Source organism: Hyperoodon ampullatus (genome assembly GCF_949752795.1).
Source record: "Hyperoodon ampullatus genome assembly, chromosome: 6".
Classification (NCBI taxonomy): Eukaryota; Metazoa; Chordata; class Mammalia; order Artiodactyla; family Ziphiidae; genus Hyperoodon; species Hyperoodon ampullatus.
In genome coordinates this window covers 82299021-82322109 of record NC_136919.1, presented here as the reverse complement: position 1 = coordinate 82322109, position 23089 = coordinate 82299021, and the positions used below count along the sequence as shown (strand labels likewise).

At 39.9% G+C, this 23089-nt stretch overlaps 1 protein-coding gene across 2 annotated transcripts in view; it reads left to right on the top strand.

The window, feature by feature from the left end:
- TRPM6 (transient receptor potential cation channel subfamily M member 6) overlaps positions 1-23089 on the top strand; it is a gene marked incomplete at its 5' end in the record, with an annotated part of 139279 nt that overhangs the window by 16976 nt on the left and 99214 nt on the right. For both annotated transcript variants that reach the window (XM_079706381.1, XM_079706380.1), the window contains 3 exons: positions 3239-3318; positions 5470-5508; positions 12453-12630. In XM_079706381.1, coding sequence (XP_079562507.1) covers positions 3239-3318; positions 5470-5508; positions 12453-12630 — 297 coding nt within the window. The remainder of the gene's footprint in view (positions 1-3238; positions 3319-5469; positions 5509-12452; positions 12631-23089) is intronic.

The following is a 23089-nucleotide window of genomic DNA, read 5'->3' as shown; positions in this document are numbered from 1 at the left end:
GATCGTGCACTGTGGAAATCCATCTGCCTGGCACTCAGTTTGAAAAGGTCCTTGCTCCAAGGGAGGGACTGTGTAGAGAAAATAAAAGATGTCAGTCTGGAGTCTGAAAATATTTTCTCTATTTGATCCATTCTGGTGCTTCCCTGCATGCTATAGATTCCATGATAAATAAACTAATGCTTAATCTTGAAGTAGATTACAATAATGTTAAGAAAAAAACAACTGAGTAGGTGCAGTTAAGCATTGTGAGTGCTGTGGTGTATATAAGATAGAGTGGGGGCTATAAAAAGGAAGTAGTCAGTTTCACCTGGAAAAGTATTTTTTAAATGTTAGATTTTTTTTTAAGTATGAAAAAGTTTTAAAAAAGAAAATAAATTACTTGTTAGCTGTGTGCCCTTCAACCCCCAATCACACAGTCCCCTGAATGTTAAAAAAAAAAAAAAAAAATCCATGCACATTTAGAAGGATTTTTTTTTTTTAAATCAAGGAATGCCTGTAAGACTATTCCTTCTCAGAGAGTCCCCTGAGAAAGAATTTGTTATCTGGAAACCCTAAAAAGCCCCAGTGTAGAAATACTTTCAGTGACATCAGGAATTAATTCATGTATAGCTACCATTAGAGGATTAGTCTTTGGACATTTCTTTGCTATTCCCCAGTCCTGGGCTTGTGTGTAAAATCTGATTATATTTTAGGGTAAGGCAAACTGTTTGTGCCAACACAGCCTGAGACCAGCACTATTTCCCTTCTTTATCCTCTGCCTTTCCCTTCCCCAAATAACAACCACAGTTAAAACACAACTCTCCTGCCCCAGTATATAAAAAACACCCAGTCTCTGAAGACTGTCATGATAGTTGCAGAAATGACGTATTCTCTGCCGTCAATGACAATGTGCTGCTCCAAGTGGCAAACACATGTTGAGTATTTGGCCTCAATAGATTTGGGCTATTGAATCAGAGCTAACAAACATGGTTCCTAATAGTTCTCTGTTGAACTGAACATGAGGGGACCTCTTCCATATGTGCTGAAGAGTATATTGCAAAGGCTACCATTATGAGGTAGGGGGAAAAAGTAAAGTTCTAAATTGAGAATTGTTTGAAACACTTGCAAATTAAGCCTGCTTTTCTTTTTCTGTAGTTTGGAGATAAGATATGGGAGTTGCAGGAGGAAAGTTTCCATGTTCTTGTTATGGCACAGGTTTCCTGTTTATACCCTTGGAGAGAAAATTGTATACATGGATTCTTGAAGTTCTGTTTTAAGTGTGTGCATTTTGTTGCTCATTCAACAATCATTGGGTTGGGCCCCGGGCAACAGAAATGACTGGCATGGGGCCTGTAGGAGTTGGAGTCTAGTGGGGGAAAATGGACCCATAAAAGTCATTCGTTTGTAATATGAGAGGACCTAGGAGGGAGATTTGGAGGTCAGGAAGTATTTTTCTATGAAAAAAATACATCAAAGTTAAGTTCCCATGCTACCAACCAAAAAGTGAATTTTTACCTTTGATATTACTATTAATAATAACTAAGCTTTACTGAGCCCGAGTAAGTCCCAGGGAGAAATCTAAGCCTTAATTCCTTTCAGTAGCCCAATGAGGTATTACTGTTATTATTATCTCCTTTTTAATAGACGGGAAAACAGGTCTGAAGAAAGTAATTTGCCCACATCGTTCTACTAGACTCAGCTGTCTAGCCTTTTAAAAGAAGGGAGTGGTTGAGCATAGCTTGCTTAATTTGTATACATAGGCTGCTAAATTAGGGACCCTTTTTGGAGTTGTTTTTTTAAAATTAATTAATTAATTATGGCTGCGCCAGGTCTTAGTTGCGGCATGCGGACTCAGTTGTGGCATGGGGACTCTTAGTTGCAACACGCATGCAGGATCTGGTTCCCTAACCAGGGATTGAACCTGGGCCCCCTGCATTGCGAGTGTGGAGTCTTACCCACTGGACCACCATGGAAGTCCCTGGAGCCTTTTTTTTTTTTTTTGTGGTACACGGGCCTCTCACTGTTGTGACCTCTCCTGTTGCGGAAAACAGGCTCCGGACGCGTAGGCTCAGCGACCATGGCTCACGGGCCCAGCCGCTCCGCGGCATGTGGGACCTTCCTGGACAGGGGCACGAACTCGTGTCCCCTGCATCAGCAGGCAGACTCTCAACCACTGTGCCACCAGGGAAGCCCCCTGGAGCCATTTTTAATAGGTAAATGTTACACATGAAGTTTAATGATATCAATTTGTTATCCGTTTCCTTCTTTTTATTCTAAGTTCCTTCAGAGTAAGAACTTTGTCTTATTTGCCATAGAATTCCCAGCATGCCATATGGAGGCCTATTTTAAAATATTTGTTGAATGAAATCAGATATTTTGAAATTCAGCCAATGGTAAGCCATGCTTATACAATGTGTATCAAATTGTCAACCTAAATAAAGAGGTAAACTGAGGCAAGCTTGAATGATCAGAAATTGAGTTTATTCAGGAATAGCAGAGGAATTGCAATTTGGGAAATGCATGCTGTAGCAAGCTACAGGCGAGTCTGTTGAGGGTTTGGGGCAGGGAGTGCAAAGAGGGAGACGTCCAGCCAGTGTCTAAGCAGTAAATTCATTGTCTTGAGGATGGGGAGAGATTCTTGGCATATGGTTATTGGTCAGGAAATAAGTCTCGTCTTCTATGAATCAGGCATTTATGGGAAATCAGTTTCTCAGTTCTAAGTTCCCTTCTGAGGGCACACGTGTGATGTTCTCCATTACATATCCTCCAGATTTGTTTTAGATTGAACTCTTTTACAGAATCTTGCTGAGGTTACATATCTCCTCTGACACTCTTTCCAGCTTCCTGTCAAATCTTAGCCAAAGTGGGACTTTATAAGTGAGAATTCTGAAGTTTGAGAGCTTAATACTCACTCTGTAGGGTTATGGTACAAGATTTAAAAGTGACTTTTGGCAGAATTAAGAGAATGCTTCTGCTATATCTTTACTTCCTTGGTAGAGTTTTGTGCATTTAGGGATCTTTCACTTAAAATGAGGTTGTGGACCAATTAACTTTGTGAATATTTTTGTGTTCACATTGGCTTATTTGTGTCTATGTTGTCTGTAATAGAAATTAATAAATGCTTAGGGTTTTGGGGCTGGTCTTGGCATTTTAATTAGGATCTATTATATTTAAGTATATCTTGCCTACCTGGACTACTGTGGTTATACTGTGTTCTCATTTAATGAGACTATGAAAATAATGACATTTTTCTATTCAGTCCCAGAAATCCTGGATTGAAGGAGTGTTCGACAAGAGAGAATGTAACAAAATCATACCCAGCTCAAAAGACCCTCACAGGTACAATTTTTAATTACATTTTTCTTTTTAAAGCAACAGTACTTGGAGGACTGTTTACTGAAATTTAGAGGTATGACTTGTTTACCCTGATGGAGCCACTGTTAATATTGTGGTAGATTTCACTCTGCTGCTTTATCTTTGATGCTCCTGTTCCTCTTCCTGGGAGGATAGATACCAGGGAAATATCTAGTGCTACGTCCATTCCACCGGGTTTGGATAAAAAATTTACAATTTTTGAGTATTGAGTATTCAAGATAGTGTGACTTCCTTATCCCCAAGTGTCTGTGAATATAGTAACTGGGATATTTCAGGACTCCATGCTCAGATTATGCAAACAGTTAATTTTTTCCTCCTGTAGGCTTTTTGCTTGAGCAGATAATGGGCAGCAGAATGGAATGATTTGAGTTTGATTATTCTGAGTTCTTGACAACCCTTTGGAAGTTCTACTTGTAGAACAAAGTTCAAAACAGCAGCCAGTGAAAGATAGAGGAAGAGAGGTCTATGGAAAATTCCCCAGGGTAATCGGGTCCATGAAATTAAGATTGGGTAGCATTGCCCTGGGGGAAAAGAATTAAAAGGAAAGGAAAATAAGAGAGCAGTATTTTAATTAGGGGGACCACTCTATTTTTAGATTCTGCTGAGCATTTGGCCTTACATTCATTTGAAGTTTAGAAATCACAGCTGTATGCTCATGAAAGGTAGCACGGTGAGGCCACTGAAATTCTAGTTCTTTGGGGATGATGACTAAAAGAGTGTTCTTTGCCTTTGTTAAATATTTACTAGTCCCACCCTCTTTGAGTTACCTGTGGCTTGTAAGCCGCGTGATTGGAAATCCTCATTTTACCTGCTTATAAAATGTTTACAGAATAAAAAGGCAGGGTAACCTTGTTTTTTCCCTTCATCTTTTATGAGATTTTATAATATGATAGTGGCTGCAGTAGAAGGCACATTGAGCTCAGGTGGCTTCCACTGCTCTGTAAATGGAAAATCATCTTCACAGTCACCTTGAACCTCATGAAAAGTGGTAAACTGTAGGTCATTAGCCCACAGACTCAAGAAGAGTATCAGTGATCATAATTCCATGAATGGTTGAAGATATACTACTGTTTATGGGAAAAAAGCAGTCTCTCATTTTGTGATTGTAAAAAATGGATGGATGACTATGGCTATTCCTTCCATGCCAGCCTTTTTCTTAGATCCTAGTAAGATTCTCAAAACTGTGGCTTTCATGCAGTTTTCTTCCTTATGGTGCACAGCAAAAGAGTGGTAGTTCACTATTTTAAATTTAGATAAAGGTTTGTCTTTTACTGATTCTTTTTGTAGCTCCTAATAAGAAACAAATCTGATAGACTTGATTACAACGTCTTTTTCTTTCTCATTTGGAACTTGTTGAAGTGAAGCTTCTGAGAAAAAAGATTTCTAAAAGGCTGGGGACAGGAAGAAGTGAAAGACCTGAATATTCATCTCTGAATAATTTAGAATGATTGATTCTATGAACACTACCATTTCTTCCATTATTTTACCTAGATTTCTCTTCTAGTTAAAACTTCTTCACACTTAAAATATGATCATTGATGATCATAATGCTAACTCCCAAATCCAGAAGGCTTTTTGAATCATAAAAAAGAGATTAATAAAGATAATTATTATAATCATGCCAACTGTTCCTCAGTTTGATAGTGTTTTAGGGTTTTAAAATTGTATATGTATGTTTTCTTACTTAATTCTCAGGAATTCTGTGTTATGTTCATAGTATAATAATAATAGCCACCATTATTATACATCCTGCAATGTACCAGATACTATAAGACACTTTATGTATATTATCACCCTTAATCCTTTTAATAACTGTATGGGTCAGATATTATTTTCAGATGTGAAAACTGGGGCTTAGAGGAATTGTTAAATCATTGAGATTTAAATCCAGATATTTTGGTTCCAAACTCAGTATTCTGTTAATTAGATCATAGTTGCTGTAGTGTAATTATATATGGTAAATGACATATGGGGATATTTGGGAGATGATGTATGAGTACTCAGTAAACCCTGATTTCCAGATTATGGAAGATTAACAGATATTTACTGTATAAGCATTAAATATGTTTTCAAATATATTAAAAAACTAACAGAGGTTTTATTTCTTTAATTTAGATGTACTGCAGGATGCCAGGTTTGTCAGAATTTAATCAGGTAAGACAGATAAACAGTTCTATGCTTCTATATTTCTCTGAAGTTGCATCTATTTTTTTGCATTAATTAACAATCCTTCCTTTTGATGTGCATCTTACATGAGGATTTTTCTTAATCTCCTTAAGTATTAAGATTTTTTAAAATTTTATTTTATTTATTTCTTATACAGCAGGTTCTTATTAGTTATCTCTTTTATACATATTAGTGAATACATGTCAATCCCAATCTCCCAATTCATCCCACCACCACCACACCACACCCCACTTTCCCCCCTTGGTGTCCATACATTTGTTCTCTACATCTGTGTCTCTATTTCTGCCCTGCAAACCAGTTCATCTGCACCATTTTTCTAGGTTTCACGTATATGCGTTAATTTATGATATTTGTTTTTCTCTTTCTGACTTATTTCACTCTGTATGACAGACTCTAGATCCCTCCACGTCTCTACAAATGACCCAATTTCATTCCTTTTTATGGCTGAGTAATATTCTATTGTATATATGTACCACATCTTCTTTATCCATTCATCTGTTGATTGGCATTTAGGTTGCTTCCATGACCTGGATATTTTAAAAAGAGCTGCAATGAGCATTGGGGTGCATGTGTCTTTTTGAATTATGGTTTTCTCTGGGTATATGACCAGTAGTGGGATTGATGGGTCATATGGTAATTCTATTTTTAGTTTTTTAAGGAACCTCCATGCTGTTCTCCATAGTAGCTGTATCAATTTACATTCCCACCAACAGTGCAAGAGGGTTCCCTTCTCTCCACACCCTCTCCAGCACTTGTTGTTTGTACATTTTCTGATAATGCCCATTCTAACTGGTGTGAGGTGATACCTCATTGTAGTTTAGATGTGCATTTCTCTAATAATTAGTGATGTTGAGCAGCTTTTCATGTGCTTCTTGGCCATCTGTAAGTCTTCTTTGGAGGAATGTCTATTTAGGTCTTCTGCCCATTTTTGGATTGGGTTGTTTTATTTAATACTGAGCTGCATGAGCTGTTTATATATTTTGGAGATTAATCCTTTGTCCATTGTTCATTTGCAATTATTTTCTCCCATTCTGAGGGTTGTCTTTTCATCTTGTTTGTAGGTTCCTTTGCTTTGCAAAAGCTTTTAAGTTTCATTAGGTCCCATTTGTTTATTTTTGTTTTTATTTCCATTACTCTAGGAGGTGGATCAAAAAAAATCTTGCTGTTATTTATGTCAAAGAGTGTTCTTCCTATGTTTTCCTCTAAGAGTTTTATAGTGTCCAGTCTTACATTTCAGTCTCTAATCCATTTTGAGTTTATTTTTGTATATGGTGTTAGGGAGTGTTCTAATTTCATTCTTTTACATGTAGCTGTCCAGTTTTCCCAGCACCACTTATTGAAGAGACTGTCTTTTCTCCATTGTATATCCTTGCCTCCTTTCTCATAGATTAGTTGACCATAGGTGCATGGGTTTATCTCTGGGCTTTCTATGCTATTCCATTGATCTATATTTCTATTTTTGTGCTAGTACCATATTGTCTTGATTACTATAGCTTTGCAGTATAGTCTGAAGTCAGGGAGTCTGATTCCTCCAGCTCCGTTTTTTTCCCTGAAGACTGCATTGGCTATTTGGGGTCTTTTGTGTCTCCATACAAATTTTAAGATTTTTTGTTCTAGTTCTGTAAAAAATGTCATTGGTAAGTTGATAAGGATTGCACTGAATCTGTAGATTGCTTTGGGTAGTATAGTCATTTTCACAATATTGATTCTTCCAGTCCAAGAACATGGTATATCTCTCCATCTGTTGGTATCATCTTTAATTTCTTTCATCAGTGTCTTATAGTTTTCTGCATACAGGTATTTTGTCTCCTTAGGGAGGTGTATTCCTACGTTTTTTATTCTTTTTGTTGCAGTGGTAAATGGGAGTGTGTCCTTAATTTCTCTTTCAGATTTTTCATCATTAGTGTATAGGAATGCAAGAGATTCCTGTTCATTAATTTTGTATCCTGCAACTTTACCAAATTCATTGATTAGCTCTAATAGTTTTCTGGTGGCATCTTTAGGATTTTCTTTTTTTTTTTTTTTTTTTTTTGCTTTTACGCGGGCCCCTCACTGTTGTGGCCTCTCCCGTTGCGGAGCACGGGCTCCGGACGCGCAGGCTCAGCGGCCATGGCTCACGGACCCAGACGCTCCGCAGCATGTGGGATCCTCCCGGATCGGGGCACGAACCCGCGTCCCCTGCATCGGCAGGCGGACTCTCAACCACTGCGCCACCAGGGAAGCCCAGGATTTTCTATGTATAGTATCATGTCCTCTGCAAACAGTGACAGTTTTTCTTCTTCTTTTCCAATTTGTATTCCTTTTATTTCTTTTTCTTCTCTGCTTGCTGTGGCTAGGACTTCCAAAACTATGTTGAATAAGAGTGGCGAAAGTGGACATCCTTGTCTTGTTCCTGATCTTAGAGGAAATGGTTTCAGTTTTCCACCACTGAGGATGATGTTTGCTGTGGGTTTGTCATATATGGCCTTTATTATGTTGAGGGAGGTTCCCTCTATGTCCACTTTCTGGAGAGCTTTTATCATAAATAGGTGTTGAATTTTGTCAAAAGCTTTTTCTACATCTATTGAGATGATCATATGGTTTTTATTCTTCAATTTGTTAATACAGTGTATCACGTTGATTAATTTGAGTTTATTGAAGAATCCTTGCGTCCCTGGGATAAATCCCACTTGATCATGGTGTATAATTCTTTTAATGTGTTGTTGGATTCTGTTTGCTGGTATTTTGTTGAGGATTTTTGCACCTATATTCATCAGTGATATTGGTCTGTAATTTTCTTTTTTTATAGTATCTTTGTCTGGTTTTGGCGTCAGGGTGATGGTGGCCTCACAGAATGAGTTTGGGAGTGTTCCTTCCTCTGCAGTTTTCTGGAAGAGTTTGAGAAGGATGGGTGTTAGCTCTTCTCTAAATATTTGATAGAATTCACCTGTGAAGCCATCTGGTCCTGGACTTTTGTTTGTTGGAAGATTTTTAATCACAGTTTCAATTTCAGTGCTTGTGATTGGTCTGTTTATATTTTCTATTTCTTCCTGGTTCAGTCTTGGAAAGTTGTGCTTTTTTAAGAATTTGTCCATTTCTTCCAGGTTGTCCATTATATTGGCATAGAGTTGCTTGTGGTAGTCTCTTAGGATGCTTTGTATTACTGCGGTGTCTGTTGTAACTTTTCCTTTTTCATTTCTAATTTTATTGATTTGAGTCCTCTCCCTCTTTTTCTTTTTTTTTTTTTTTTTACGGTACGCGGGCCTCTCACTGCTGTGGCCTCTCCCAGAGCACAGGCTCCGGACGCACAGGCTCAGCGGCCATGGCTCACGGGCCCAGCCACTCCGCGGCATGTGGGATCTTCCCGGACCGGGACATGAACCCGTATCCCCTGCATCGGCAGGCGGACTCTGAACCACTGCGCCACCAGGGAAGCCCCTCCCTCTTTTTCTTGATGAGTTTGGCCAATGGTTTATCAATTTTGTTTATCTTCTCTAAGAACCAGCTTTTAGTTTTATTGATCATTGCTACTGTTTTCTTTGTTTCTGTTTCATTTATTTCTCCTCTGATCTTTATCATTTCTTTCCTTCTACTAACTTTGGGTTTTGTTTGTTCTTCTTTCTCTAGGTTTTTTCAGTGTAAGTTTAGATTGTTTATTTGAGATTTTTCTTGTTTCTTTAGGTAGGCTTGTATTGCTATAAACTTCCCTCTTAGAACTGCTTTTGCTGCATCCCGTAGGTTTTGGATTGTCGTGTTTTCATTGTCATTTGTCTCTAGGTATTTTTTGATTTCCTCTTTGATTTCTTCAGTGATCTCTTGGTTATTTAGTAATGTTTAGCCTCCATGTGTTAGTGTTTTTTTACGTTTTTTTTCCCTGGAATTGATTTCTAATCTCATAGCATTGTGGTCAGAAAAGATGCTTGATATGAATTCACTTTTCTTAAATTTACTGAGGCTTGACTTTTGACCCAAGATGTGATCTATCCTGGAGAATGTTCCATGTGCACTTGAAAAGAAAGTGTAATCTGCTGTTTTTGGATGGAATGTCCTATAAATAACAATTAAATCTATCTGGTATTGTGTCATTTAAAGCTTGTGTTTCCTTATTAATTTTCTGTTTGGATGATCTTTCCATTGGTGTAAGTGAGGCTTTAAAGTCCCCCACTATTATTGTGTTGCTGTCGATTTCCTCTTTTAGTGCTGTTAGCCATTGCCTTATGTATTGAGGTGCTCCTGTGTTGGGTGCATATTATAATTGTTATGTCTTCTTCCTGGATTAATCCCTTGATCATTATGCAGTGTCCTTCCTTGCCTCTTGTAACATTCTTTATTTTAAAGTCTATTTTATATGATATGAGTACTGCTACTCCAGCTTTCTTTTGATTTCCATTTGCATGGAATACCTTATTCCATCCCCTCACTTTCAGTCTGTATGTGTCCCTAGTTCTGAAGTGGATCTCTTTTAGAAAGCATACATATGGGTTTTGTTTTTGTATCCATTCAGTGAGCCTGTATCTCTTGGTTGGAGCTTTTAATCCATTCACGTTTAAGGTACTTATTGATATGTATGTTCCTATTCCCATTTTCTTAATTGTTATGGGTCTGTTTTTGTAGGTCTTTTTCTTCTCTTGTGTTTCCCACTTAGAGAAGTTCCTTTAGCATTTGTTGTAAAGCTGGTTTGGTGGTGCTGAATTCTCTTAGCGTTTGCTTGTCTGTAAAGCCTTTGATTTCTCCATCGAATCTGAATGAGGTCCTTGCTGGGTAGAGTAATCTTGGTTGTAGGTTCTTCCCTTTCATCACTTTAAATATATCATGCCACTTCCTTCTGGCTTGTAGAGTTTCTGCTGAGAAATCAGCTATTAACCTTGTGGGAGTTCCCTTGTATGTTATTTGTCGTTTTTCCCTAGTTGCTTTCAGTAATTTTTCTTTGTCTTTAATTTTTGTCAATTTGATTACTATGTGTCTTGGTGTGTTTCTCCTTGAGTTTATCCTGTATGGGACTCTCTGCGCTTCCTGGACTTGGGTGGCTATTTCCCATGTTAGGGAAGTTTTCGACTGTAATCTCTTCAAATATTTTCTCAGGTCCTTTCTCTCTCTCTTCTCCTTCTGGGACCCCTAATGTGAATGTTGTTGCATTTAATGTTGTCCCAGAGGTCTCTTAGGCTGTCTTCATTTCTTTTCATTCTTTTTTCTTTATTCTGTTCCACGGCAGTGAATTCCACCACTATGTCTTCCAGGTCACTTATCTGTTCTTCTGCCTCAGTTATTCTGCTATTGATTCCTTCTAGTGTATTTTTCATTTTAGTTATTTATTGTTCATCTCTGTTTGTTTGTTCTTTAATTCTTCTAGGTCTTTGTAAAACATGTCTTGTATCTTCTTGATCTTTGCCTCCATTCTTTTTCTGAGGTCCTGGATCATGTTCACTATCATTATTCTGAATTCTTTTTCTGGAAGGTTGCCTATCTTCACATCATTTAGTTGCTTTTCTGGGGTTTTGTCTTGTTTCTTCATCTGGTACATAGCCCTCTGCCTTTTCATCTTGTCTGTCTCTATGTGAATGCGGTTTTTGTTCCACAGGCTGCAGGATTGTAGTTCTTCTTGCTTCTGCTATTGACCCTCTGGTGGATGAGGCTATCTAAGAGGCTTGTGCAAGTTTCCTGATGGGAGGGACTGGTGGTGGGTAGAGCTGGGTGTTGCTCTGGTGGGCAGAGTTCAGTAAAACTTTAATCAGCTTGTCTGCTCATGGGTGGGGCTGGGTTCCCTCCCTGTTGGTAAACAATCAAACAGGCCTGAGGTGACCCAACACTGGAGCCTACCGGCTCTTTGGGGGGGGCTAATGGCAGACTCTGGGAGGGCTCACACCAAGGAGTACTTCCCAGAACTTCTGCTCCCAGTGTCCTTGTCCTCATGGTGAGCCACAGCCACCCGCCACCTCTGCAGGAGACCCTCCAACACTAGCAGGTAGGTCTGGTTCAGTCTCCCATGGAGTCACTGCTCCTTCCCCTGGGTCCCGATGTGCACACTACTTTGTGTTTGCCCTCCAAGAGTGGAGTCTCTGTTTCACCCAGTCCTGTCGAAGTCCTGCAGTCAAATCCCACTAGCCTTCAAAGTCTGATTCTCTAGGAATTCCTTCTTACATTGCCAGACCCCAAGTTTGGGAAGCCTGACGTGGGGCTCAGAACCTTCACTCCGGTGGGTGGACTTCTGTGGTATAAGTGTTCTCCAGTTTGTGAGTCACTCACCCAGCAATTACGGGATTTGATTTGATTGTGACTGCGCCCCTCCTACCATCTCATTGTGGGTTCTCCTTTGTCTTTGGATGTGTGGTATCTTTTTTGGTGAGTTCCAGTGTCTTCCTGTCAATGATTGTTCACAAGATTATTTTTTAAAAACAGTTTTTGAGGTGTAATTGACATAAACTGCACATATTTAAAATATACAATTTGATGTTTGTTTTTTTTTTCTTTATTATTTTAATCATTTTTAACAGTACAGTTCAATAGTGTTAAGTATATTCACATTGTTGTGTTGTGGATCTCCAGAACTTTTTATCTTGCAAAATTGAATGTGTATACTACATTTTGTTCATCCATTCATATATTGATGAATACATGGGTTGCTTCTACCTCTTGGCTGTTGTGAATAACACTGCTATGAACATGGGTGTTTAAGAGATTTTTAGTGTTTTCTTAAAACATTCCAAAAATGATTCTAATATGTAGCCATGGAAGAGAACCAGTGAGTATGTTTTTAAACTTAGAAAACAACCCAGTGTTGGAAATCAAATATAAATCTCAGTGTGAAGTTTTAAAAATTGTTAATATATGTCGTCTATATATTACTCTAGGAACATGTAGAAACATTACATCTATTTTCTATTCTGAAATTGTGTGTTTTCTATTTTGAAATTGGTATTTATCCCAAATTTAAGGTGTTACTGTGGGCGATTGATTAGAGACCATTATGGGATAGATTATGCCTGGACCATCTCAGCTGCCAACGGTAGTGAAAATGAACAATGGTCTGTTGAAAAGCACACAACGAAAAGCTCTACAGATACCTTTGGCACGATTAACTTCCAAGATGGAGAGCACACCCACCACTCTAAGGTTTGCTAATAACCTACATTATTTTGCTGATTTTTAAAAAATATTTTTATTGGAGTATAATTGCTTTACAATGGTGTGTTAGTTTCTGCTTTATAACAAAGTAAATCAACTATACATATACATATATCCCCATATCTCCACCCTCTTACGTCTCCCTCCCACCCTCCCTATCCCACCCCTCTAGATGGGCACAAAGTACCGAGTTCATCCCCCTGTGCTATGCAGCTGCTTCCCACTAGCTATCTATTTTACATTTGATAGTGTATATATGTCCATGCCACTCTCTCACTTCGTCTCAGCTTACCCTTCCCCCACTCCGTGTACTCAGGCCCCTCCTGTACGTCCGTGTCTTTATTCCTGTCCTGCCCACAGGTTCTTCAGAACTATTTTTTTTTTTAGATTCCATATATATGTGTTAGCATACAGTATTTGTTTTTCTCTTTCTGACTTACTTCACTCTGTATGACAGACTCTAGGTCCATACACCTCAATACAAATAATTCAGTTTTGCTTCTTTTTATGGCAGAGTAATATTCCACTGTATATATGTGTCACATCTTCTCTATTCATTCATCTGTCAATGGACACTTAGGTTGCTTCCCTGTCCTGGCTATTGTAAATAGAGCTGCAGTGAACATTGTGGTACATGACTCTTTATGAATTATGGTTTTCTCAGGGTATATGCCAAGTAGTGGGATTTCTGGGTCATATGGTAGTTCTATTTTTAAGTTTTTTAAGGAACCTCCATATTGTTCTCCATAGTGGCTGTATCAATTTACATTCCCACCAATACCGCAAGAGGGTTCGCTTTTCTCCACACCCTCTCCAGGATTTATTGTTTGTAGATTTTTTGATTCTAACTGGTGTGAGGTGATACCTCATTGTAGTTTTGATTTGCATTTCTCTAACGATTAGTGATGTTGAGCATCCTTTCATATGTTTGTTGGCAATCTGTATATCTTCTTTGGAGAAATATCTATTTAGGTCTTCTACCCATTTTTTGGATTGGGTTGTTTTTTTGATATTGAGCTGCATGAGCTGCTTGTAGATTTTGGAGATTAATCCTTTGTCAGTTGCTTCATTTGCAAATGTTTCCTCCCATACTGAGGGTTGTCTTTCTGTCTTGTTTATGGTTTCCTTTACTGTGCAAAAGCTTTTAAGTTTCATTAGGTGCCATTTGTTTATTTTTGTTTTTATTTGCATTTTTCTAGGAGGTGGGTCAAAAGGATCTTGCTGTGATTTATGTCTAAGTGTTCTGCCGATGTTTTCCTCTAAGAGTTTTATAGTGTCTGGTCTTACATTTAGGTCTTTAATCCATTTTGAGTTTATTTTGGGGTATGGTGTTAGGGAGTGTTCTAATTTCATTCTTTTATATGTAGCTGTCCAGTTTTCCCAGCACCACTTATTGAAGAGGCTGTCTTTTCTCCATTGTATATTCTTGCCTCCTTTATCAAAAATAAGGTGACCATAGGTGTGTGGGTTTATCTCTGGGCTTTGTATACCATTCCATTGATCTATATTTCTGTTTTTGTGACAGTACAATACTGTCTTGATTACTGTAGCTTTGTAGAATAGACTGAAGTCTGGGAGCCTGATTCCTCCAGCTCCGTTTTTCTTTCTCAAGATTGCTTTGGCTGTTCGGGGTTTTTGTGTTTCCACACAAATTTTGAAATTTTTTGTTCTAGTTCTGTGAAAAATGCCATTGGTAGTTTGATAGGGACTGCACTGAATCTGTAGATTGCTTTGGGTAGTATAGTCATTTTCACAATGTTAATTCTTCTGATCGAAGAACATGGGATATCTCTCCACCTGTTTGTGTCATCTTTAATTTCTTTCATCAGTGTCTTATAGTTTTCTGCATACAGGTCTTTTGTCTCCTTAGGTACGTTTATTCCTAGGTATTTTATTCTTTTTATTGCAATGGTAAATGGGAGTGTTTCCTTAATTTCTCTTCCAGATTTTTCATCATTAGTGTATAGGAATGCAAGAGATTTCTTTGTATCCTCCTACTTTACCAAATTCATTGATTAGCTCTAGTGTTTTTTTGGTAGCTTCTTTAGGATTCTCTGTATATAGTATCATGTCATCTGCAAACAGTGACAGCTTTTCCTCTTTTCCGATTTAGATTCCTTTTCTTTCTTTTTCTTCTCTGATTGCAATGGCTAGAACTTCCAACAGTATGTTGAATAATAGTGGTGAGAGTGGACAACCTTGTCTTGTTCCTGAAGTTAGAGGAAATGGTTTCAGTTTTTCACCATTGAGAACGATGTTGGCTATGGGTTTGTCATATATGGCCTCTGTTGTGTTGAGGTAAGTTCCCTCTGTGCCTACTTTCTGGAGGGTTTTTATTTTAAATGGGTGTTGAATTTTGTTGAAAGCTTTTTCTGCATCTATTGAGATGATCATATGTTTTTTTCTCCCTCAATTTGTTTATGTGGTGTATCACATTGATTGATTTGCATATATTGAAGAATCCTTGCCTTCCTGGGATAAACCCCACTTGATCATGGTGTATGATCCTTTTAACGTGCTGTTGGATTCTGTATGCTAGTATTTTGTTGAGGATTTTTGCAGCTTTGTTCATCAGTGATATTGGCCTGTAGTTTTCTGTCTTTGTGACATCTTTGTCCAGTTTTGGTATCAGGATGATGGTGGCCTTGTAGAATGAGTTTGGGAGTGTTCCTCCCTCTGGTATATTTTGGAAGAGTTTGAGTAGGATAAGTGTTAGCTTTTCTCCAAATGTTTCATAGAATTCACCTGTGAAGCCATCTGGTCCTGGTCTTTTGTTTGTTGGAAGATTTTTAATCACAGTCTCAACTTCAGTGCTTGTGATTGGTCTGTTTATATTTTCTATTTCTTCCTGGCTCAGTCTTGGGAAGTTGTGCTTTTTTAAAAATTTGTCCATTTCTTCCAGGTTGTCCATTTTATTGGCATATATTTGCTTGTAGTAATCTCTCATGATCCTTTGTATTTCTGCAGTGTCAGCTGTTCTTTTTCATTTCTAATTCTGTCAATTTGAGTCTTCTCCCTTTTTTTCTTGATGAGTCTGGCTAATGGTTTATCAATTTTGTTTATCTTCTCAAAGAACCAGCTTTTAGTTTTATTGATCTTTTTTTTTTGTGGTACACGCGCCTCCCACCACTGTGGCCTCTCCCGCCACAGAGCACAGGCTCCGGACAAGCAGGCCCAGTGGCCACAGCTCGAGGGCCCAGCCGCTCCACGGCATGTGGGATCCTCCCGGACCGGGACACGAACCTGCGCCCCCTGCATCGGCAGGTGGACTCCCAACCACTGCGCCACCAGGGAAGCCCCAGTTTTATTGATCTTTGCTATCTATCGTTTCCTTCATTTCTTTTTCCTTTATTTCTGATATGATCTTTATGATTCCTTTCCTTCTGCTAACTTTGGGGTTTTTTTTTCTTCTTTCTATAATTGCTTTAGGTTTAAGTTTAGGTTGTTTATTTGAGATGTTTCTTGTTTCTTGAGGTAGGATTGTATTGCTATAAACTTCCCTCTTAGAACTGCTTTTGCTGAATCCCATAGGTTTTGGGTCCTCGTGTTTTCATTGTCATTTGTTTCTTGGTATTTTTTAATTTCCTCTGATTTCTTCAGTAATCTCTTGGTTATTTACTAGTGTATTGTTTAGCCTCCATGTGTTTGTATTTTTTACAGATGTTTTCCTGTAATTGATATCTAGTCTCATAGTGTTGTGGTCGGAAAAGATACTTTATATGATTTTAATTTTCTTAAATTTACCAAGGCCTGATTTGTGACCCAAGATATGATCTATCCTGGAGAATGTTCCATGAGCACTTGAGAAGAAAGTGTATTCTGTTGTTTTTGGATGGAATTCCCTATAAATATCAATTAAGTCCATGTTGTTTAATGTATCTTTTAAAGCTTTTGTTTCCTTATTTATTTTCATTTTGGATGATCTGTCCATTGGTGAAAGTGGGATGTTAAAGTCCTCTACTATGATTGTGTTACTGTCGATTTCCCCTTTTATGGCTGTTAGCATTCGCCTATGTATTGAGGTGCTTCTATGTTGGGTGCATAAATATTTACAATTGTTATATCTTCTTCTTGGATTGATCACTTGATCATTATGTAGTGTCCTTCTTTGTCTCTTGTAGTAGTCTTTATTTTTTATTTTTATTTTTATTTTTTGCTGTACGCGGGGCTCTCACTGTTGTGGCCTCTCCCGTTGCGGAGCACAGGCTCTGGACCTGCAGGCTCAGCGGCCATGGCTCACGGGCCCAGCCGCTCCGTGGCATGTGGGATCTTCCCGGACCGGGGCACGAACCCGTGTTCCCTGCATCGGCAGGCAGACTCTCAACCACTGCGCCACCAGGGAAGCCCCCAGTAGTCTTTATTTTAAAGTCTATTTTGTCTGATGAGAGAATTTGCTACTCCAGCTCTCTTTTGATTTCCATTTGTATGGAATATCTTTTTCCATCCCCTCACTTTCAGTCTGTATGTGTCCCTAGGTCTGAAGTGGGTCTGTTGTAGACAGCATCTATACTGGTCTTGCTTTTGTATCCATTCAGCCAGTCTATGTCTTTTGGTTGGAGCATTTAATCCAATTACATTTAAGGTAGTTTTTGCTATGTGTGTTCCTGTTACCATTTTCTAAATTGTTTTGAGTTTGTTATTGTAGGTCTTTTCCTTCTCTTGTATTTCCTGCCTAGAGAAATTCCCTTAGCATTTGTCATAAAGCTGGTTTTGTGGTGCTGAATTCTCTTAGCTCTTGCTTATCTGTAAATGTTTTAATTTCTCCCTCGAATCTGAATAAGATCCTTGCTGGGTAGAGTAATCTTGTTTGTAGGTTTTCCTTTTCATCACTTTAAATATGTCCTGCCACTCCCTTCTGGCTTGCAGAGATTTTCCTGAAAGATCAGCTGTTAACCTTATGGGGATTCCCTTCTATGTTATTTGTTGTTTTTCCCTTGCTGCTTTTAATGTTTTTGTTTGTATTTAATTTTTGATAGTTTGATTAATATATGTCTTGGCATGTTTCCCCTTTGGTTTATCCTGTATGGGACTCTCTGTGCTTCCTGGACTTGATTGACTTTCTTTTCCTATATTAGGTCAGTTTTCAACACTAATTTCTTCAAATATTTTCTCAGTCCCTTTCTTTTTCTCTTCTTCTTCTCGGACCCCTATAATTTGAATGTTGGTGCGTTTAATGTTGTCCCAGAGGTTTCTGAGACTGTCCTCAATTCTTTTCATTCCTTTTTGTTCATTCTGCTCTGTGGTAGTTATTTCCACTATTTTATCTTCCCGGTCACTTATCCGTTCTTCTGCCTCAGTTATTCTCCTATTGATTCCTTCTAGAGAATTTTTAATTTCATTTATTGTGTTGTTAATCATTTGTTGTTTGCTCTCTAGGTCTTCTAGGTCCTTGTTAAACATTTCTTGTATTTTCTCCATTCTATATCCAAGATTTTAGATCATCTTTACTATCATTACTCTGAATTCTTTTTCAGGTGGACTGCCTATTTCCTCTTCATTTGTTTGGTCTTGTGGGTTTTTACCTTGCTCCTTCGTGTGCTGTGTGTTTCTCTGTCTTCTCATTTTGCTTACCTTACTGTGTTTGAGGTCACCTTTTTACAGGCTGTAGGTTCGTAGTTCCTATTGTTTTTGGTGTCTGCCCCCAGTGGCTAAGGTTGGGTCAATGGGTTGTGTAGGCTTCCTGGTGGAGGGGACTGGTGCCTGTGTTGTGGTGGATAAGCCTGGGTCTTGTCTTTCTGGTGGGCAAAACCGCATCCAGTCGTGTCTTTTGGGGTGTCTGCGACTTTATTATGATTTTAGACAGTGTCTCTGCTAATGGGTGGGGTTGTGTTCCTGTCTTGTTAGTTTTTTCGCATAGGGTGTCCAACACTGTACCTTGCTGGTTGTTGAGTGGAGCTGGGTCTTAGCGTTGAGATGGAGATCTCTGGGAGAGCTTTCGCCTTTTGATATTACATGGAGCTGGGAGGTCTCTGGTGGGCCAATGTCCTGAACTCAGCTCTCCCACGTCAGAGGCCCAGGCCTGACACCCGGCCCGAGCCCGAAGTCCCTGTCAGCCACACCGCTCAGAAGTAAAGGGAGAAAGAAAGAAATAAAGAAAAAAATAGAATACAGTTATTAAAATAAAAAATAAACATATATATTTAAAATAAAAAAAGTTAAAAGTAATAAAAAAATAAAGAACGAAAGAAAGAAGACAGCAATCAAACCAAAAAACAAATCTACCAATGGTAACCAGCACTAAAAACTATACTAGAGGGCTTCCCTGGTGGTGCTGTGGTTAAGAATCCACCTGCCAATGCAAGGGACATGGGTTCAAACCCTGGTCCAGGAAGATCCCACATGCCATGGAGCAACTAAGCCCGTGTACCACAACTATTGAGCCTGCGCTGTAGAGCCTGTGAGCCACAACTACTGAGCCTTCATGCCACAACTACTTCAGCCCGTGCGCCTAGAGCCCATGCTCCACAACAAGAGAAGCCACCGCAATGAGTGCGGACTTCTCATTGCGGTGGCTTCTCTTGTTGTGGAGCGTGGGCTCTAGGCGCACGGGCTGAAGTAGTCACCGTGACAAAGAGTAGCCCCCGTTCGCCGCAACTAGAGAAAGCCTGCGTGCAACAACGAACACCCGAGGCAGCCAAAAATAAAGAAAAAAGGAAAAAAAAACTGTACTAAAAAAAAAACCAGACAGACAGAACCCTAGGACAAATGGTAAAAGCAAAGCTATACAGACAAAATGACACAAAGAAGCATACACATACACACTCACAGAAAGAGAAAAAGGAATTAAAAAATCTATATGTATATGAAAAAGGAAGCAAGCAGCCAAATCAATAAACAAATCTACCATTGATAATAAACTCTAAATACTAAACTAAGATAAACATAAAACCAAAAACAAATTAGATGCAGAAAGCAAATCCCAAGTCTATAGTTGCTCCCAAAGTCCACCCCCTCAATTTTGGGATGATTTGCTGTCTTTTCAGGTATTCCACAGATGTAGGTACATCAAGTTGATTGTGGAGATTTAATCCACTGCTCCTGAGGCTGCTGGGAGAAATTTCCCTTTCTCTTCTTTGTTCGCACAGCTCCTGGGTCTCCGCTTTGGATTTGTCCTCGCCTCTACGTGTAGGTCTCCTGAGTGCGCCTGTTCCCGCTGAGACAGGACGGGGTTAAAGGAGCAGCTGCTTCAGGGGCTCTGGCTCACTCAGCCCGGGGTTGGGGAGGGAGGGGTACGGAATGCGAGGCGAGCCTGCGGTGGCAGAGGTCAGAGTGACATTGCACCAGCCTGAGGCGTGCTGTGTGTTCTCCTGGGGAAGTTGTTCCTGGATCCCGGGACCCTGGCAGTGGCGGGCTGCACAGGCTCCTGGGAGGGGAGGTGTGGATAGTGACCTGTGCTCGCACACAGCCTTCTTGGTGGCGGCAGCGGCAGCCTTAGCCTCTCATGACCGTCTCTGGGGTCCACGCTGATAGCCGTGGCTCGCGCCCATCTCTGGAGCTCCTTTAGGTGGTACTCTGAATCCCTCTCCTCGCACACCCCGAAATAATGGTCTCTTACCTCTTAGGCAGGTCCGGACTTTTTCCCGGACTCCTTCGCGGCTAGCTGTGGCGCACTAGCCCCTTCAGGCTGTGTTCACTCAGCCAACCCCAGTCCTCTCCCTGGGATCTGACCTCCGAAGCCTGCGCCTCAGCTCCCAGCCCCCACCTGCCCCGGCCGGTGAGCAGACAAGCCTCTCTGGCTGGTGAGTGCTGGTCGGCACCGATCCTCTGTGCGGGAATCTCTCCGCTTTGCCCTCCGCACCCCTGTTGTGCTCTCCTCCGTGGCTCGGAAGCTTCCCCACCGCCACCCCCCCATATCCGCCAGTGAAGGGGCTCCCTAGTGTGTGGAAACTTCACAGCTCCCTCCCAGAGGTGCAGGTCCCGTCCTTATTCTTTTGTCTCTGTTTTTTCTTTTGCCCTACCCAGGTATGTGGGGAGTTTCTTGGCTTTTGGGAAGTCTGAGGCCTTCTGCCTGCATTCAGTAGGTGTTCCGTAGGAGTTGTTCCACATGTAGATGTATTTCTGATGTATTTGTGGGGAAGAAGGTGATCTTCACGTCTTACTCCTCCACCATCTTGAAGGTCTCCTATTTTGCTGATTTTTAACAGAGGCTGTAACCTCCAAATATATCTCCAAATTGTATTTCTAAGTGTAGATGATCAGATGACCAGGTTTTATTGCAAAGGCAATTCATGTTACTCACCTGTTGACAAAAATGACCTGACTCTTCTTTTTCTTTTATGTCTGAGGGGCATGATACCTTTCCCAGGTGTGGTGTGGCCAGCTCTTTGATTGACTTCTTTCAGCCAGGTTATGCCCTCTGCAGAAGAGAATGGCTTATTGCTCATGAGGCAGTTGCCAAACGGCTTCCCTTTTCTTAAGGAATGTACAGAAGTTACTACCGAAGAACAGACTTCACCTGAATCACGGCCATAGCAATTCCCAGTAACTTAACCTGTGGCTGTTGATGCCTGCTATGCCCTTGTGAGAGCCTTTTCTCAGGAAGAAAATGGAGAAATTTCTGTACCCCCTGAATGATAGTGCTGGGCTTTACAGGCCAGTTTTTCTCCTGTCCCTAATATAGTAATTTTACATGGGATTCACATAGTATTGACAGGTCAGGTGTCTCTCAGCTGTTTTCTATTGACCCTGTTAAATGTACACTGCTATATTAGAGGCAGCTTTCCTTGGGGAAAATACAGGGGGAGCCTACCTCAGGGAAGCTCAGAATCAGTTTTGTCCTGCAATGCATCATCAGTTAAAAGGATTTGAAAAACTGTTCTTAATAGTGCAATCATAATAAGGTTTCATAATATAATTGTATAGTAATCTACATTTCTGATTACTAATCCACTTGCATCTAACTGTGTGCATTGATTTTTGTTTGTTTGTTTTAGTTGGCAAGAAAACTGTCCTCTAATCCTTTTTGGAAGCTGACTCTCATAGAACTCTTTATGTAATTTTTCCCTTAATTGTTCGTCTTCTTCCTTTTGCTTATATGTTTGTTCATAATCATCTTCATTTACTCATTGTTTTATCCATTCAACAGATCTTTATCAGTTGCCCATACTTTGCTATGCCCCAAAGAGAATATGTTCTGTGTACTAACATTGCTTACAGTCTAGTGAGGGAAACAGGAAATAAATATAGAATTACCCCAGATGGTGGGGATGCTAGGAAAGGGGAATACAGGGTTCTTTGAGAGAATGAAAAGGGAACTCCTCCTGTTTTTCTGGGGTGGTGTGCATGTGTCAAGGAAGCCATCTGAGAGTAGGGTGGCTAAGCTGAGATGGCAAAGATGAGTGAGGTGTTTGGTGTCTGGTGAGACAGAAGGGTAAGACCACTGTAGGCGTGAGGAATAGCTTGTGGGAAGGCCAAGGGGGAATATGGTACATTTAGGAAAACTGAAAACATGCTTAGACAGATCTGATCACTGATACGTTTTATGCTTAGCATTAGGCGCCTGTTACATCCTCTGTGCCTGAATGCATTTTATTTGATCTCTCAGAAGAGGCTACCCTTATATTTCAGCCTGGAAATATAGCATGCACAGCAGAAGAGCTTGTGAGAGCTGCTTACTCATCCCCTCTGCTGCGTTTCCCTTCCTAGTTGTTATCCCTCCCACCTCCTTCCACAGAGGTTTGGAGGTGAGTTACAATAAAGGAGGAGGAGGGGAGAGAGAGTGTCATAAAACCTTAGCACCGTCTTCAGTTGGCCTTTGGAAGAAAAGACTCTAGTGCTGATAATTTAGTTGATCAAGGTGTTATCCTGAAATCTCAAGGTGAAGTATCTTCTAGGACTAAAAGGACTTATAACTGAAAGGGAGGGCTACCTGAGAAAGAACTGAGAGAGAGAGAGAAGGAGAACTAAACCAGAGCTGCCTCCTCTGCCCTTATTCATCATTCGGGGCAACATGAACCCTTTCACAAAGGTCAACTTGTATTTTTCCTACTCTTGGAATATGTGATAAAGCTGTGGCAACTCAGTTTTCTCACTTGTAAACTGAATCCTAGTTACCCTTAGATTCTTTCTACTACGTCCTGTGATGGCTGCACCATCCTCATGTCAGAAATTCTAATATTTTAATTATGAAATAAAAGGATTATGTTTTAAGAATTTCAAAGATGAAGACAATTGTTTTAAATCACTGTCACATTCTGGAGGACAATGTGATATTTCCTATTTGCATATCTATGGCGATCTCTACCTGTGGTTATTTTTGCTATAGTTTTATAAACTCATGGTTTCCTATGGTCCTTATCCTATAAATCCGACTTATTCTTGCTGTTGGTTGGCTCACGCTCATCTCAATATGATTTTACCAGTCTGTATGTGGCTGCATTGGCTGGGAAAAGAAAGCCAGCCATACACTATAATCTTGGGCAAAACGCAGAATGATTCTGGAGCTGCC